Source organism: Bos indicus x Bos taurus, chromosome 8 (assembly GCF_003369695.1).
Source record: "Bos indicus x Bos taurus breed Angus x Brahman F1 hybrid chromosome 8, Bos_hybrid_MaternalHap_v2.0, whole genome shotgun sequence".
Classification (NCBI taxonomy): Eukaryota; Metazoa; Chordata; class Mammalia; order Artiodactyla; family Bovidae; genus Bos; species Bos indicus x Bos taurus.
Genome location: NC_040083.1, coordinates 1,833,311 through 1,851,935, shown reverse-complemented (window position 1 = coordinate 1,851,935; position 18,625 = coordinate 1,833,311). Strand labels below are relative to the sequence as shown.

General features: G+C 41.3%; 1 protein-coding gene across 1 annotated transcript in view; it reads left to right on the top strand.

The window, feature by feature from the left end:
- The first annotated feature begins 7,505 nt into the window (after positions 1 to 7,505).
- The window catches only part of LOC113897878 (kynurenine/alpha-aminoadipate aminotransferase, mitochondrial-like), a 33,574-nt gene continuing 22,454 nt past the window's right edge, over positions 7,506 to 18,625 (top strand). The window contains exons 1-2 of the mRNA XM_027550819.1: positions 7,506 to 7,580; positions 9,483 to 9,557. Coding sequence (XP_027406620.1) covers positions 7,506 to 7,580; positions 9,483 to 9,557 — 150 coding nt within the window. The remainder of the gene's footprint in view (positions 7,581 to 9,482; positions 9,558 to 18,625) is intronic.

Below are 18,625 nucleotides of genomic sequence, written 5' to 3'. Positions count from 1 at the left end.
CCTATAAATAAGAACCATACATGTGTTACCTATAAGAGACCCACTTCCAATCAAGAGACACATACAGTCTGAAAGTGAGAAGAAGGAAAATGGTATTCCATGCAAACAGAAATCAAAAGAAAGTTGGAGTAGCAGTATTCATATCAGACAAAATAGACTTTAAAAATAAAGACTGTTACAAGAGAAAAAGAGGACAGTAAATTATAATCAATGGATCAATCCAATAAAAGATATAACAATTGTAAACATATATGCACCCCACTTAGGAGCACCTCCATATATAAAGCAAATGCTAAAGCTATAAAAGGAGAAATCAACAGTGACACAATAATAGCGGGGAACTTTAACACCTCACTTATCAATGCATGGATCATCCAGAAAGAAATCAGTAATAACTAACACCATACTGAACATTGAAATTTTAAAATCATTTCCTCTAAGATCAGGAAAAAAACAAGGATGCCCACTCTTGCCACAATTATTCAACACACTTTTGGAAGTCCTAGCAATGATCATTTGAGAGGAAAAAGAAATAAAAGGAATCCAAATTGGAAAAGAAAAAGTAAAACTGCCACTGTTTGCAGATGCCTGGATTTGAAGGTTTACTATCAAGAACCAAGCAGTCGTGCAGCGTCCCCAGGGAGTAACACAGAACCACTTGAGCTTGGTAAGCACAGGTTGGGACCAATCTACACTATGAATTAGATTCTTCTTTATCAACATTTAGCACTTGTATGATACTATACGGGGCTTCCCAGATGGCGCTAGTGGTAAAGAACATGCCTGTCAATGCAGGAGACTTAAGAGACACATCTTCAATACATGAGTCAGGAAGATCCCCTGGAGGAGGGCACAGCAACCTCCTCCAGTAGTCTTGCCTGGAGAATTCCATGGACAGAAAAGCCTGGTGGGCTGCACTCCACAGGGTCACAGAGAGTTGGACACAACTGAAGTGATTTAGCATGGATGCACACACACATGATACTATACATAGAAAATCCTAAAGATGTTACCAGAAAACTCCTAGAGCTCATCCATGAATTTGGCAGGGTTGATGTATACAAAATTAATATGCAAAAATCTGTTGCATTACTATACACTGATAGCAAAACACTGGAAAGAGCAATTAAGGAAACAATCTCATTTACCACTATCATCAGAAAGAATAAGATACTGAGGAATAAACCTGCTAAAGAAGCAAAAGAGCTCTATTCCAAAAAACTATAGACACTGATGAAGGAAACTAAAGACGTGACAAACAGAAAGATATACCAGATTCTTGAATTGGAAGCATTAATGTTGTTAAAATGATCATACCACCCAGGATAATCTACAGATTCAAGGCACTCGCTATCAAAATACCAATGGCATAGTCACAGAACTAGATTTTAAAAATTTAAATTTATGTGCAAACACAAAAGACTCTGAATAGACAAAAGAATCACAGGAAAGAACTGAGCTGGAGGACTCAGCCTCCCTGACATTATACTGCAAAGCAATAGTCATCAAAGAAAGGTACGGAACTGGCAGAAAAAAGACAGAGATCCACGGAACAGGATAGAAAGCTCAGAAACAGGCGCACAAACTTGCGGTCACCTGGTCTATGGCAAAGGAGGCGAGAGAATACAACAGAGAACAGTCTCTTCCGTAAGTGATGCGGCAAGCCTGGACAGCTACATTTAAAAGAATGACAATAGAGTGCTCTCTAACACCATACACAAAAGTCAATTCAAAGGCATATGAAAATATGCTCAACAATGCTGATTATTAGATAAAGGCAAACCAAAACTACAATGAGTTATCACCTCACAGCAGTCAGAATGGCCACCATAAAAAAAAAGGCTACAAATAATAAACGCTTGAGAGTATTTAGAGAAAAGGGAACCCTTCTACACTGATGTTAGGAATGTAAATTGGTGATGAACAATATGGGAATTTCTTAAGAAACTAAAAACAGACCCACCAGATGATCTACAAAATCCACTCCTGGATATATATCCAGTGAAAAACTAATCTTAAAAGATATGTGTACCCTAATACTCACAGCAGCAAAGTTTACAATGACCAAAACACTGAAGCAACATAAATGTGCATTGACAGATGAATGGATGAAGAACGTGTGTGTGTGTGTGTGTGTGTGTGTATACACACACATTCAATGGAATACTACTCAGCAATAAAGAAGAATGAAAAAATTCCACTTGCAGTAACATGGTTGGACAGAGGATTATCATACTAAGTGAAATAAGTGAGACAGCAAAAGACAAATATCATTTAATACTGCTTATATGTGGAGTCTTAAAAAATTATACAGATAAATTTATTTACAAAACAGAAGTAGATTCACAGACATAGTAAAGAAACTTATGGTTACTAAAGCAGATAGCACGGGGATAAATTAGGAGTTTGGATTAAAATATACACACTATTATATATAAGATAAATAAAGTTCCAACTGTATAGCACAGGGATCTAAACTCAAAATTTTTTAATAACATATAATGAAAGCTGTGATACATATACACAATGGAATATTACTTAGCCATTAAAAACAATACATTTGAATCAGTACTAATGAAGTGGATGGAACTGGAGCCTATTATACAGAGTGAAGTAAGTCAGAAAGAAAAACACCAATACAGTATATTAACACATATATATGGAATTTAGAAAGATGGTAATGATAACCCTATATGCGAGACAGCAAAAGACACACAGATGTATAGAACAGTCTTTTGGACTCTGTGGGAGAAGGCGAGGGTGGGATGATTTGAGAGAATAGCATTGAAACATGTATATTATCATATGTGAAACAGATCGCCAGTCCAGGTTCGATGCATGAGACAGGGCACTCAGGGCTGGTGCACTGGGATGATGCTGAGAGATCGGATGGGGAGGGAGGTAGGAGGGGGTTCAGGATGGGGAACACATGTACACCCATGGCTGATTCATGTCAATGTATGGCAAAACCAGGACAATATTGTAAAGCAATTAGCCTCCAGTTAAAATAAATAAATTTAAAATAAATAAAATAATATTTAAAAAACAACATATAATGAAAAACAATCTGAAAAAGAATATATATGTTTAACTGAGTCACTTTGTTATACACCTGAAACTACACAACACCGTAAATTAACTATTTTCAAATTTAAAAACAAAAGACATTTTGGAGTCTTATCCCCTAGTACTTAGGAGTGTGACCTTCTTTGAACAGAGTCTCTATGGAGGTAACCAAGTTAACACGAGGTGATGAAGGTGAGCCCTGGTCTAATGAGACTGGTGTCCTTATAAGAAGTTTGACAACAGGGGCGTGCACACAACAGGGAGACGCCACGTGAAGACCAAGGCCGACATCACGGTGATGCAGCCACAAGCCAAGGAACGTTGAAAATTACCACACACCACCAGCATCTAGGGGAGAGGCCTGGAACAGATTCTGGGTCACAGGTCTCAGAGAGAACCATGCCTGCCGATGTCTTCATCCTGTACTGCCAGCCTCCAGACCTGTCCTTTGTCTCTATCATCACTTTAAACAACATACAGCTTCCAGCACAGAGGAAGCACTCAACAAATGTTTAGAGAATGACGGAGTCCAGAACACCTGGCCTTATAATTCATTCTGTACCCAAGAGTCCTAAGCCAAGCCTTTAAAAGGCAGCCTGAGCTGCAAACCTTGATCACTCATTCCTCCTGCGGTTGCTCCTGACAATTTCAAAGTCTGGTCTCTTTGATTTTCTAGCAATCAATCATCTCTTCAGTTTTCAGCTTCTGATCCTCAGGTGAGCTGTCCCTAGATTAGCCCTCACCTACCCTTTCCCACCACACTGGCCATTCTTTGCCTTGATTTTCCAAGCACAACCTCAGGTCCCCTGCATTCCAGTAGCTGCTCTGATGGGCAGGAGGGGACATGAAGCCTGACCATGTGAGTGGGACTGACCAGCAGCAGAAGAAGTCTTTCCTGGGCAAGAATTAGGTGGCAGGACTGATGTGGATCCTTGTTTTGTTTTCCTAGTCTTCAACCACCAAAGGACGGGCTTGGTACTTGGAATCCAGAATGAATTACACACGGTTCATCACAGCCAAGAGTGCGGCCAGAAAACCTTATTCCATCAGAGTCATGTGTGAGTCCAAGCTGCGCCCCTCTCCTCCAGACCGAAAGTGGAGGGGAGGGGGGTCCCACAAAGCAGCTCCAGGCTGGGTGAACCTGGCTCTGTGGAGACTTGACACAGAAGTCAGGCTGAAATAGGCAGGAGGGCAGTAAATCAGCAACAGAGAGAGACCAGGCCGCAGTGGGCATGTCCTGGTTAGGGTCCAGGAGGCTCTTCTGGGCACAGGAGGTGGGGTTCAGCACAGCCTGCAGACGTGTGCAGAGCAGGGAAGGTGGGTACACAGGACAGAAAAGCGGCACAGGGAGCCTGGCGAGCCGGGAGGGGCCGAGTGGAGGAGGGTTTTCTGTTTCTGTGGCCCCTGGCTTACTGCCTGATCAGCCGGCCTTCTTAGCTTCACCTGTTGATTCCTTATTTCCTCCACCAGTGAGGTCAGCCCAGAAAAATTCATCTTCTATGTTTCTTTCAGACTAGCATTCTATCACTAGACATTATTACACTGTAAAGTTTTATTGACTTTAAAGCAACATACTGACCATCTCTGTTTATGAAAGTCTTCACTGAAAGTGTTTCTTCTTCTCTTCCACGTTGTTTAAGATGAGAAATTGGACAAGGCCCCGAAATCTGTCATCTCCTTGGCGACTGGAGTACCAAACCCCAATATGTTCCCTTTCAAGACTGCAGTTATCACCATAGAAAACGGGAAAGCTATCCAGTTTGACGAAGAGTTGATGAAGAAAGCACTGCAGTATTCTCAGAGTGCTGGGTCCTGTTCAGTAGATAATTTAACTTACTCGATTCATTTTCATAAGCAATGTTCTACAGCCAGCTGACAATGTTACTTGTGTCTTTTTAATTGGATAGTCAGTAGGTAGGAAGGTTTGAGGAAGAGTTAAAAGCAGCAAGGACACTGACAGCTTAACACCACTACTGATTGCTTCTAAACCATACATAACTAGGAGAAGGAGAGAAGGCTTTTGAAGGCGATTATCATTTGAGCTGAGACTGGGGGAAAAAAAGTGAAACGGGATAAAAAAAGAAGATAAGCTAACTGAAGAAGCAGCGTAGGAGAAAAGAGGAAAAAGATGATCCAGGAAGCAGCCATTTTATTTCCTGGGGGAATTTTTCACTAATTATATTCCCATTGTAAACAGGCAGCTGTGCAAATATGTTGCCTGAAGTTCAGATGTATTTAGATTCATAAAGGCAAACGGAACGAACATTCAAAGGCTTTACTTAGCTGATCTACTTCCAGTGATGAAGGGTAACCTATGAGTATCAATTATACCTTATTAAAGCCTGTTTCCTCTGTGATTAAAGAACAATGCATGTTGGGTGAATAAGAATTGAATTGTATACAATGTACACCTACGTTTTGTTTTTTGGTTTTTTTTTTTTCATGATGCAAAGAACTTAACCTGGGCTTCTGAGTATCCTAAGAAAATCTCCCTAAGGAAAACAAAACAAAAAGAAAAGAAAAATAAATTATACAGGAAGTGCTTAATATAAAAGAAAAAGTACAGGCTTTGGACTAAGAAAGCTGTGGATTCAAATCTCAGCTCTTTTACACCAACCAATTAACTTTATGTGGATTTCTTAATCTCTAAGTGTGTTACCTTGTCTTTTAAGTAAAGATATTAATATCGTCAAAAAGCATTTGAAGATTTTTAACTCAAATGTGTAAAATTGCCTGGTATGAAGTCACCATTTAGTTGCTGTCTACTACCATTCTGATTTTCACTGTCAATTTTTAAATGCATTTATGCTTTAGACTCCCAGAGCTGTTATCCTGGCTAAAACAGTTACAAGTAAAATTGCATAATCCGCCCACCATCCATTATGCACCCAGCCAAGGACAGATGGACATATGTGTCACATGTGGCAGCCTAGAAGGTCTCTATAAGGTAAGACTGGAGGGGAAGGGCACCCATGGCAAGAATCTAACATGTGCACCCATACAGCCATCTCTCCCTTAACCACAGAGCAGCATGTTTTGTGGGACACCAGGTCTTCACCTGAATCATAAGTAGAACTTGAAGACATGCACCAGCCTGATTTCTCTTAAACAGAGAGCCCAGAGCTCTGAGTCCTTCGGATAAGATTCCCTGCAGCTTAGTGAGCACGGATCACTTTCATGTGGCTCAGAGATTCAGGCCACATTGAGTTAGGCCGTGGTTATGTCTGTATGACTGTTTAATTCCTTGAGGGTGCGTCCTGACCCTCCTGAGCTGAGGCCTCATCCCTTTGTGTGTCTGCTGCTGCCATCGTCTGTACCAGCTGCCTCTTGTGCCCCCTCTCCCTCTTGGCTGTACTTCTCCAGATCTAAGGGTACGTCTGGTCTGTGGCTGACCTCTCCTCTGCGTTAGCGTCTTCTCTCTCTCTCTCTCTGTTTGTCTGTCCCTCTGTCTGCCTCTCTCCTGGATTCCAGGAAGTCCACCGAGGTAACCACCACTGGGGGTTCCCCTGATAAAGAGACTGTGTATATAGTTCTCAGTTTCATATATCTTTTTCTTTTCTTTTTCTTGAATAAGTAGTCCTGGATAAGGAGATTCTGTATTCATCTGCACATCTAGCTTAAAGTATGACTCTTGTTTATATTAAGCCAGAGTAGTTTTCTTGTTCCTCTTATGTATAAGAGGAAACCTATAATCTGGTTACTTTTAATGAATTTTAATTCAATTATTATTCCAGAATAATGTATTGAAGCAATAACACTTTAAAACTTCCTCCCTGTTTTATGACTTAATTAGGACAAAGACAAGGATAAGCTGCTGTTTGAGGTGTTTTGTTTTTGTTTTGTTTTGTTTTGTTTTTGAAGAGAAATATTTGTGATGCCCCAGACCAGTAGGAAAAAAGTTCTTTTCAGTGAAATACCTTTCCTAGAAAGGTACACCATGAGCCTTTTTTTTCCCCTACAAAAGATGCTCTGGAAAGTTCCTTCTTTGTCCATCTCAACATTAGTCCTATCGAAGAGGAACACAGCACACGTGCCCAAAAACATCAGTTACTCACTGGTCACAGCCATGCGCTTACAGAGGCCTCCTGGGAATATGGTTTCACATTTCTTCCATTTTTCCCTCCAGAATAAATATTATTTTAGGTGCACAAGTCTCAGATAATAAACAGCACTCACTCCTCATTTAGGATATTGGACTTTGTCATGTCCCCTTACCAACACAGGAAATGTTGGTCATGAGGTTTTCATCTGATCCATAAATTATACATGGATTTGCTTGGTCCTAGGAGGTCGTGTAAAATGTAAATCAACTAACTTGTCAGAGGAGGCCTGTGTTTGTCATAAAATGCCTAAAGCTCATAAGGAATAGTAAATGGAATATCCTAGGCCAAATCAGGAAAGAAAAGTCAGATCTTCTGTCTCAATGGATACTGGCCGTGATGCTTGTCAAGAGCTCTAGGTTGTTCAGTGACACCGAGGAGAGGCTTGACCTGGGGCTGATGAAACATCACAGGGTAGGCAAGGATGGTTCTGTGCCTTGTGTAAGATTCGTTGGAACGGACCCCTCTGATTCAGGCAAGGAAAATCTCTGTCTGGCTCTGCTGATGTCCTGAGGCATCACAGGGTCCTCAAGATCTGCTCTGATTTGCAGGCCTGGTCTCCCTTGACCTCCGCGTCTCCTGAGCCCTTGCTGAAACCGTCCTTTCTGGAAACTCCCCCGTCCTTGCCCTGCCCACCCTGCAGTGTCCATGGTCCACAGGAGCCCCGCAAGACTGGGCCTCGGACCTCTTCCCTTCCCGCACACACCTCCCCTGGGCATCACGCCAGGTGCCCCTGCCCACGCCTCCATCGCCAGGCGCCCTCCACATCCACGTGTCCACCGCCCCCAGTGACCTCACCCCAGGCTGTCTCAGGGGCACCTCACGCCAAAACACACTCAGCTGCTTCTCCCTCAGAACAGACAACATCGGGGGTGTTTTCCAGTGAATGACACCCCTCCCATCACCTCCTTGCTGTACAGCCAGGAATCTAGAGGCCCCTCCTTACCCCTCCTTCTCTGCTTCCCCTCAGCCCACACTTGTGTCCCTTGCTACTGGTTTCCTCAATGCCCCTCAGCTCTCTTCAGCTCCACCACCACCACCCCACCCAGACCACCCTTGCCTTTCCCTGGGACTGCAGCAAAAACCTCCCAAATGAGCCTAAAATCTTCCCAGACTCCACCTGTATTCTCACTCCTCTCTGATACTTTGATCTTGCAGCCAGAATGACCTTCTCAAATGCCTGTCTGATCTCATGACTCCTGGGTCCCGCCCTCTACTTAAAACTCTCCCTGGCTCACTTGTCCAAAGGCCTCCATGGGATGCTCTCTGCCCACTTCCTTCTGACCTCCCTCCACTCTCCTCTTCACACTCCACCTCCAAGCCACAGGATTCTTTCAGTTTCTCAGATGTGTACCCATCCTCACCTCTTCCCCAACTCTTCACTTCCTCAAAGAAGCCTTCCCTGAGTACCCCAAGTCTGCCGAGTGCCCAAGCCCTCCTACAATGAGCACTAGAACACTGGCATCTACACAGCAGTGCTTATCACTGATTTTACACGCATATTTATCTGAGTAGTGTCTAGCTCAGTGCTCTAGCACCTTCATGAGGGTAAAACCATACTATATAATCTTTACTTTCTCTCCATACATTACACAGGCCTGGCTTATATCAAAGATTTAAAATTTTTTCAAAGAATGCATAAATACACTTTAGGAGCCAAACTAGTTATTTTTTTTCAACCTAGAACAGAGGTTGGCAAACTATGGCTTGAGAACAAAACCAACCCTTGTCTGATTCTGTAAGTAGAGCTTTAGTGTATCTCAGCTTACGCGCTGTCTATGGCTGCGTTCTCACCACAGAGGCGGAGATGAGTGGTGGCAACACGGACACCGGGGCCCACAGAACACGCCCTATCTGGCGTTTATGGAACACTTGCCAACTCCTGCTCTGGAACCCTGAAAGTAAAAGTGAAAGTCGCTCAGTCGTGTCCAACTCTTTGTGACCCCATGGACTATACAGTCCTTGGAATTCTCCAGGCAAGAATACTGGAGTGGGTAGCCTTTCCCTTCTCCAGGGGATCTTCCCAACCCATGGATCAAACCCAGGTCTCCTGCATTGCAGGCAGATTCTTTACCAGCTGAGTAACAAGGGAAGCCAAAGAATACTGGAGTGGGCAGCCTATCCTTTCTCCAGCAGATCTTCCTGACTCAGGAATCAAATCAGAGTCTCCTGCATTGCAGCGGATTCTTTATCAACTGAGCTATCAGAGACACCCACTCTAGAACCCTAGTGAGCTCAAAAAAAAAAAAAAGTTGGAGGGGGTGTTCTAAGACTTGAAACTATATTTTCCAAGCTAACCTGTGTTTCTTTCGTTAGGTGTTTGAAATGATCGTTAATCCTGGAGATAATATCCTTGTAAATGAACCTGTTTATTCAGGAACAATTCATGCTGTGAGTACATAATCTTACAAAAGTCAAGTCTCTTTCTTATAATAAAGAAGAAGAAATCACCACACTTTTAAAATTATTTGCCCACTGAAAAATAAAATAGCATCTTTCTTTTGTAAAGAAGAGAAGTTTTAGTATAAGGAAAATATGCTAAACATACCCTCTGGTTTATACATTTCTTTTGACAAAATCTAAATGTAGATGCGCTAAAATTCAGTCAGGAAAATCATGTCCCATTTTCTTAGTATTTCATTTGAAATGCCTCTTAATTTACACAGACATTTTTCATTACTGTCTATATTACCACATGTCTAAGACAAATCATATGTCAATGTAATATAACTAAACCTATCAGTATGATCAGGACTTTCATATCTAGTGTTTATTAGAAGACTCTAGACCCAGAATAAGGAGGCAGATCACCTGCTCTGCTGGGCCCTGCTCAGAACTCAGCACTGTCTGGGGCACAGTACTCTGGGGTTGATGTGAACACAGTCAGAGAAGCACCACAGTCACAAAGAATTAGAAATGAGACCATATGTTGAATGCTTTTAGGAACCATGCTCTTTCCTGCAGAAAGAGGAGACATGAGGATTGTCCTCAACTACATAAAAGTTAGCCGTGTCACAGAGGAGTTAGATTTGTCTGTGTGTGTCCTTAGGTTGACAGAACTGGAACCAAAGTGTGGAAACTACAGGGAAGCAATTTCAACTCAATGGAACAACTTTCTAACCATCAGTCTTACCCACTGTCTGAGGAATAAGGCAGGCCCATCACTGCAGGTGCTCAGAGAAAGCAGCCAGACACAAAGGAACAAATACTGTATGATTCCGCTTATACAAAATATATAAAACAAGCAAATTCATAGAGACCAGAAGTTGATTGGAGGTGACCAAGGACTGTGGAGGGGGAAATGGGGATTTCTTGCTTAGTGGGCACAGGGTTTCTATTTGGAGTAATGAAAAGATTCTGGAATTAATAACGATGAGAGTTGCACAAACTGTGAACATAATTATTCCCACTGAATCACATGCTTTAAAATGGCACGTTTTTTAGTAATATATATTTTACCAAAACTTTTAAGTGAAAGTGTTAGTTGCTCAGTCATGTCCGCCTCTTTGTGACCCTATAGACTGTAGCTCCCCAGGCTCCTCTGTTTATGGGATTCTCCAGGCAAGAATACTGGAGTTGGTTGCCATTCCCTCCTCCAGGGGACCTTCTTGACCCAGGGATTAAACCTGTGTCTCCGGCATTGTAGGCAGATTCTTTACTGGCCAAGCCACCAGGTGTGCTGTGCTTCATGTCCGACTCTTTGAGACACCATGGACTGTAGCCCACCAGGCTCCTCTGTCAATGGAGACTCTCCAGGCAAGAATACTGGAGTGGGTTGCCATGCACTCTTCCAGGGGATCTTCCTAACCCAGGGATCAAACCGGGGTCTTCTGCATTGCAGATGGATTTTTTACTATCTGAGTTAGCAGAGAAGCCCTTTTAAAACCAAAGTAAAATAATTGCCTTTTCTTTGTGATTGGAGACTAATTAACTACCTTCCTAAACTCATAAGGTCACTTTCACTTTTCACTTTCATGCATTAGAGGAGGAAATGGCAACCCACTCCAGTGTTCTTGCCTGGAGAATCCCAGGGACAGCGGGGCCTGGTGGGCTGCCGTCTATGGGGTCGCACAGAGTCAGACACGACTGAAGCGACTTAGCAGCAGCAGCAGCATATATGTAAAATCGCGTCTATGTAAATAGCTGGATGCACATACATTGTCACATGCCAAAACACAAATCGTACGAGCCTCTGAGGGAAGAGGCTGAAGTTCCATGCACATTTATCTCATCGCCCAACATCAACTTCTTGTATTCATGTAGACGTGCTTGGAAAGTCTAAGATCTTTTAAATTTGCTGCAAATATGGTCTAGACTATTCTCAGTGCATAAGTATACATTTGACCTCTACTAACTATGTTTGCTTATCCCTTGAAAACTATTTTTCTGAGAAGCTAATCTTAATTATTATTATTTTTAATTTTATTGAAATATACTTTATTAACAATGTCATTTTAGTTTTAAGTATACAGGAAACTGATTCAGATATATATATATATATGTGCATACATATATATATATTACAATATATATCTGTTCTTTTCAGATTCTTTTCCATTATAGGTTATTATAAGACATTGAATATAGTTACTTATGCTATATAGTAGGAAACTGCTGTTGATTTTATATATTGTAGTATGTATATGTCAAACCCAAATTCCTACTATATCCCTCCCCACATTTCCCCTTTAATAATCACAAGTTGTTATAATATGTCTGTAAGTCTATTTGTTGTGTAAAATAGTTCAAAATAGTTTATTTGTATCATTTTTTAGATTACATATATGTGATATCATATAATATTTGTCTTTCTTTGATTTACTTCACTTAGTATGATAATCTCTAGACCCCATGTGACTACAAATGGCATCATTTCATTCTTTTTTATGGCTGAGTAATACAGAAGTGGTAAAACAGGAGACGGTAAGAGTGAATGTCGACATTCTAGGAATCAGCAAACTAAAATGGATTGGAATGGGTGAATTTAACTCAGATGACCATTATATCTACTACTGTGGGCAGGAATCCCTTAGAAGAAATGAAGTAGTCATCATGGTCAACAAAAGAGTCCAAAATGCACTACTTGGATGCAATCTCAAAAACGACAGAATGATCTCTCTTCTATTCCAAGGCAAACCATTCAATATCATGGTAATCCAAGCCTATGACCAAACCAGTAACGCTGAAGAAGCTGAAGTTGAACAGTTCTATGAAGACCTACAAGACCTTTTAGAACTAACACCCAAAAAAGATGTCCTTTTCATTATACGGGACTGGAATGCAAAAGTAGGAAGTCAAGAAACACCTGGAGTAACAGGCAAATTTGGCCTTGGAATACAGAATGAAGCAGGGCAAAGACTAATAGAGTTTTGCCAAGAGAACGCACTGATCATAACAAACACTCTTCCAACAACAGAAGAGAAGACTCTACACATGGACATCACCAGATGGTCAACACCAAAATCAGATTGATTATATTCTTTGCAGCCAAAGGTGGAGAAGCTCTATACAGTCAGCAAAAACAAGACTGGGAGCTGACTGTGGCTCAGATCATGAACTCCTTATTACCAAATTCAGACTTAAATTGAAGAAAGTGGGGGAAAACCACTAAACCATTCAGGTATGACCTAAATCAAATCCCTTATGATTATACAGTGGAAGTGAGAAACAGATTTAAGGGACTCGATCAGATAGAGTGCCTAATGAACTATGGACTGAGATTGGTGACATTGTACAGGAGACAGGGATCAAGACCATCCCCATGGAAAAGAAATGCAAAAAAGCAAAATGGCTGTCTGGGGAGGCCTTACAAATAGCTGTAAAAAGAAGAGAAGCAAAAAGCAAAGGAGAAAAGGAAAGATATGAGCATCTGAATGCAGAGTCCAAAGAACAGGAAAAAGAGATAAGAAAGCCTTCCTCAGTGATCAATGCAAAGAAATAGAGGAAAACAACCCAATGGGAAAGACTAGAGATCTCATCAAGAAAATTAGAGATACCAAGGGAATATTTCATGCAAAGATGGGCTCGATAAAGGACAGAAATGGTATGGACCTAACAGAAGCAGAAGATATTAAGAAGAGATGGCAAGAATACACAGAAGAACTGTACAAAAAAGAGCTTCATGACCCAGATAATCACAATGATGTGATCACTCGCCTAGAGCCAGACATCCTGGAATGTGAAGTCAAGTGGGTCTTAGAAAGCATCACTGTGAACAATGCTAGTGGAGGTGATGGAATTCCAGTTGAACTATTTCAAATCCTGAAAGATGATGCTGTGAAAGTGCTGCACTCAATATGCCAGCACATTTGGAAAACTCAGCAGTAGCCACAGGACTGGAAAAGGTCAGTTTTCATTCCAATCCCAAAGAAAGGCAATGCCAAAGAATGTTCAAACTACTGCACAATTGCACTCATCTCACACGCTAGCAAAATAATGCCCAAAATTCTCCAAGCCAAGCTTCAGTAGTACGTGAACCATGAACTTCCAGATGTTCAAGCTGGTTTTAGAAAAGGCAGAGGAATCAGAGATCAAATTGCCAACATCCCCTGTATCATGGAAAAAGCAAGAGAGTTCCAGAAAAACATCTATTCCTGCTTTATTGACTATGCCAAAACCTTTGACTGTGTAGATCACAATAAAATGTGGAAAATTCTGAGATGGGAATACCAGAGCACCTGACCTGCCTCTTGAGAAACCTATATGCAGGTCAGGAAGCAAAAGTTAGAACTGGACATGGAACAACAGACTGGTTCCAAATAGGAAAAGGAGTACATCAAGGCTGTATATTGTCACCCTGTTTATTTAACTTATATGCAGAGTACATCATGAGAAACGCTGGGCTGGAAGAAGCACAAGCTGGAATCAAGATTGCCGGGAGAAATATCAATAACCTCAGATATGCAGATGACACCACTCTTATGGCAGAAAGTGAAGAGGAACTCAAAAGCCTCTTGATGAAAGTGAAAGAGGAGAGTGAAAAAGTTGGCTTAAAGCTCAACATTCAGAAAACTAAGATCATGGCATCCGGTCCCATCACTTAATGGGAAATAGATGGGGAAACAGTGGAAACAGTGTCAGACTTTCTTTTTCTGGGCTCCAAGATCACTGCAGATGGTGATTGCAGCCATGAAATTAAAAGACACTTACTCCTTATAAGGAAACTTATGACCAACCTAGATAGTATATTGAAAGGCAGAGACATTACTTTGCCAACAAAGTTCCGTCTAGTCAAGGCTATGGTTTTTCCAGAGATCATATATGGATGTGAGAGTTGAGCTGTGAAGAAAGCTGAGCGCCAAAGAATTGATGCTTTTGAACTGTGGTGTTTGGGAAGACTCTTTAGAGTCCCTTGGACTGCAAGGAGATCCAACCAGTCCATCCTAAAAGAGATCAGTCCTGGATGTTCATTGGATGGACTGATGCTGAAGCTGAAACTCCAATACTTTGGCCACCTCATGTGAAGAGTTGACTCATTGGAAAAGCCCCTGATGCTGGGAGGGATTGGAGCAGGAGGAGAAGGGGACAACAGAGGATGAGATGGCTGGATGGCATCACCAACTCGATGAACATGAGTTTGAGTGAACTCTGGGAGTTGGTGATGGACAGGGAGGCCTGGTGTGCTGTGATTCATGGGGTCGCAAAGAGTCAGACATGACTGAGCGACTGAACTGAAATGAATATAGAAGTAGGCCTTGTTCAGTGAACAATGCAAAGAAATAGAGGAAAACAACAGAAGGGGAATGATTAGAGATATCTTAAAGAAAATTCGAGATATCAAAGGAATATCTAATCCAAAGAAGGGCACAATAAAGGACAGACTAAAGACATTGTAGAAGCAGAAGAGATGGAAAGAATAAACAGAAGAACTGTGCATAAAGATCTTAATGACCCAGATAACTATGATGGTATGGGCACTCACCCAGAGCCAGACATTCTGGCATTTGAAATCAAGTGGGCCTTAGGAAAGCACTGCTATCAATAAAGCTAGTGGAAGTGATGGAATTCCAGCAGAGTTACTTAAAATCCTAAAAGATGATGCTATTAAAGTTATGCACTCAATATGTCCGCAAATTTGGAAGACCTAGCCATGGCCACAGGACTGGAAAAGCTCAATCTCCATCCCAATTCCGAAGAAGGGCATATTAAACAAGATTCAAACCATCAGACAACTGCACTCATCTCCGATGCTAGTAAGGTTAGGCTCAAAATCCTGCAAGCTAGGCTTCATCATTATGTGAATCAAGAACTTCAAGATTTTCAAACTGAGTTTAGAAAAGGCAGAGGGACCAGAGATCAAACTGCCAATATTGCCTGGATCATAGAGAAAGCAAAGGAATTCCAGAAAAACATCTACCTCTGTTTCATTGACTACGCTAAAGCCTTTGACTGTGGATCATAACCACCTGTGGAAAACTCTTAAAGAGATGGGAATACCAGACCATCTCACCTGTCTCCTGAGAAATCTGTATGCTGGTCAAGAAGCGACAGAACCTTGTATATAACAACTGACTGGTTCAGGATGGAGAAAGGAGTACGACAAGGCTGTTTATTGTCATCTTGTTTATTTAACTTATACACAGAGCCCATCGTGAAGAAATACCAGCCTAGATGAGTTACAAACTGGAATTGAGATTGCCAGGAGAAGTATCAACAATCTCAGATATGTGGATGACACCACTCCAATGGCAGAAAGCGAAGAGCAACTAAAAATCCTCTTGATGAGGGTGAAGGACAAGAGTGAAAAAGCTGGCTTAAAGCTAAATATTAAATAACCAAGATCATGGCATCTGGCCCTATCACTTCATAGCAAATAGAAGGGGAAAAGGTGGAAGTACTGACAGATTTCCTCTTCTTGGGCTCTAAAATCACTGCAGATGGTGACTGCAGCCATGAAATTAAAGACAATTGCTTCTTGGCAGGAAAGCAATGAAAAAACCTAGACAGTGTGTTTAAAAGCAAAGACATCACTTTGTCGATGAAAGTCCATATAGTCAAGGCTATGGTCCTTCCAGTAGTCGTGTATGGTTGAGAACGCTGAGTGCTGAAGAAGTGATGCTTTTGAACTGTGGTGCTGGAGAGTCCCTTGGACTGCAAGGAGATCAAACCAGTCAATCTTAAAGTAAATCAACCCTGAATACTCATTGGAAGGACTGATAACAGAAGCTGAAGCTCTAATACTTTGGCCACCTAATGTGAAGAGCCAACTCACTGGAAAAGACCCTGATGCTTGGAAAGATTGAAGGCAGAAGGCAAAAAAGGTAACAGAGGATAAGTTGGGTGGATGGTATCACTGATGCTATGAACATGAACTTGGGCAAACTCCAAAAGATGGTGAGGGACAGAGAAGCCTGGTGTGCTGCAGGCCATGGGGTCTCAAAAAGTCGGACACAACCTGGTGATTAAACAACAATATTCCACTCTATGTATGTACCACATTTTCTTTATGCATTCATCCCTCAGTGGACATTAGGTTGCTTCCATGTCCTGACTATTGTAAATAGTGCTGAACATTGGTGTGGATATATATTTTTTAATTGTCCCAGAGTGGGATCACTGGATCATATATGTAACTCTATTTTTAGTCTGTTAGTGAACCTCCACGCACTTCTCCATAGGATCTATATGATTTACATTTCCATCAACAGGGTAGGAAGGTTCCATTCTCTCCAAACCCTCTCCAGCATTTTTTTTTTTAATTTTATTTTTAAACTTTACAATATTGTATTGGTTTTGCCAAATATCGAAATGAATCCTCCACAGGTATAGCTGTGTTCCCCATCCTGAACCCTCCTCCCTCCTCCCTCCCCATACCATCCCTCTGGGTCGTCCCAGTGCACCAGCCCCAAGCATCCAGTATTGTGCATCGAACCTGGACTGGCAACTCGTTCCATATATGATATTATACATATTTCAATGCCATTCTCCCAAATCATCCCACCCTCTCCCTCTTCCACAGAGTCCAAAAGACTGTTCTATACATCAGTGTCTCTTTTGCTGTCTCGTATACAGGGTTATTGTTACTGTCTTTCTAAATTCCATATATATGCGTTAGTATACTGTATTGGTGTTTTTCTTTCTGGCTTACTCACTCTGTATAATAGGCTCCAGTTTCATCCACCTCATTAGAACTGATTCAAATGTGTTCTTTTTAATGGCTGAGTAATACTCCATTGTGTATATGTACCACTGCTTTCTTATCCATTCATCTGTTGATGGACATCTAGGTTGCTTCCATGTCCTGGCTATTATAAACAGTGCTGCGATGAACATTGGGGTACACGTGTCTCTTTCAGTTCTGGTTTCCTCAGTATGTATGCCCAGCAGTGGGATTGCTGGATCATAAGGCAGTTCTAGTTCCAGTTTTTTAAGGAATCTCCACACTGTTCTCCATAGTGGCTGGACTAGTTTGCATTCCCACCAACAGTGTAAGAGGGTTCCCTTTTCTCCACACCTTCTCCAGCATTTATTGCTTGTAGACTTTTGGATCGCAGCCATTCTGACTGGCGTGAAATGGTACCTCATTGTGGTTTTGATTTGCATTTCTCTGATAATGAGTGATGTTGAGCATCTTTTCATGTGTTTGTTAGCCATCTGTATGTCTTCTTTGGAGAAATGTCTATTTAGTTCTTTGGCCCATTTTTTGACTAGGTCATTTATTTTTCTGGAATTGAGCTGTAGGAGTTGCTTGTATATTTTTGAGATTAGTTGTTTGTCAGTTGCTTCATTTGCTATTATTTTCTCCCATTCTGAAGGCTGTCTTTTCACCTTGCTTATAGTTTCCTTTGTTGTGCAGAAGCTTTTAAGTTTAATTAGGTCCCATTTGTTTATTTTTGCATTTATTTCCCAAAGCAATTTATAGATTCAATGCAATCCCTATCAAGCTACCAATGGTATTCTTCACAGAGCTAGAACAAATAATTTCACAATTTGTATGGAATTACAAAAAACCTCGAATAGCCAAAGCTATCTTGAGAAAGAAGAATGGAACTGGAGGAATCAACCTACCTGACTTCAGGTTCTACTACAAAGCCACAGTCATCAAGACAGTATGGTACTGGCACAAATACAGAAATATAGATCAATGGAACAATATAGAAAGCCCAGAGATAAATCCATGCACACATGGACACCTTATCTTTGACAAAGGAGGCAAGAATATACAATGGATTAAAGACAATCTCTTTAACAAGTGGTGCTGGGAAAACTGGTCAACCACTTGTAAAACAATGAAACTAGAACACTTTCTAACACCATACACAAAAATAAACTCAAAATGGATTAAAGATCTAAACCTAAGACCAGAAACTATAAAACTCCTAGAGGAGAACATGGGCAAAACACTCTCCGACATACATCACAGCAGGATCCTCTATGACCCACCTCCCAGAATATTGGAAATAAAAGCAAAAATAAACAAATGGGACCTCTCCAGCATTTACTGTTTACAGACTTTTTGG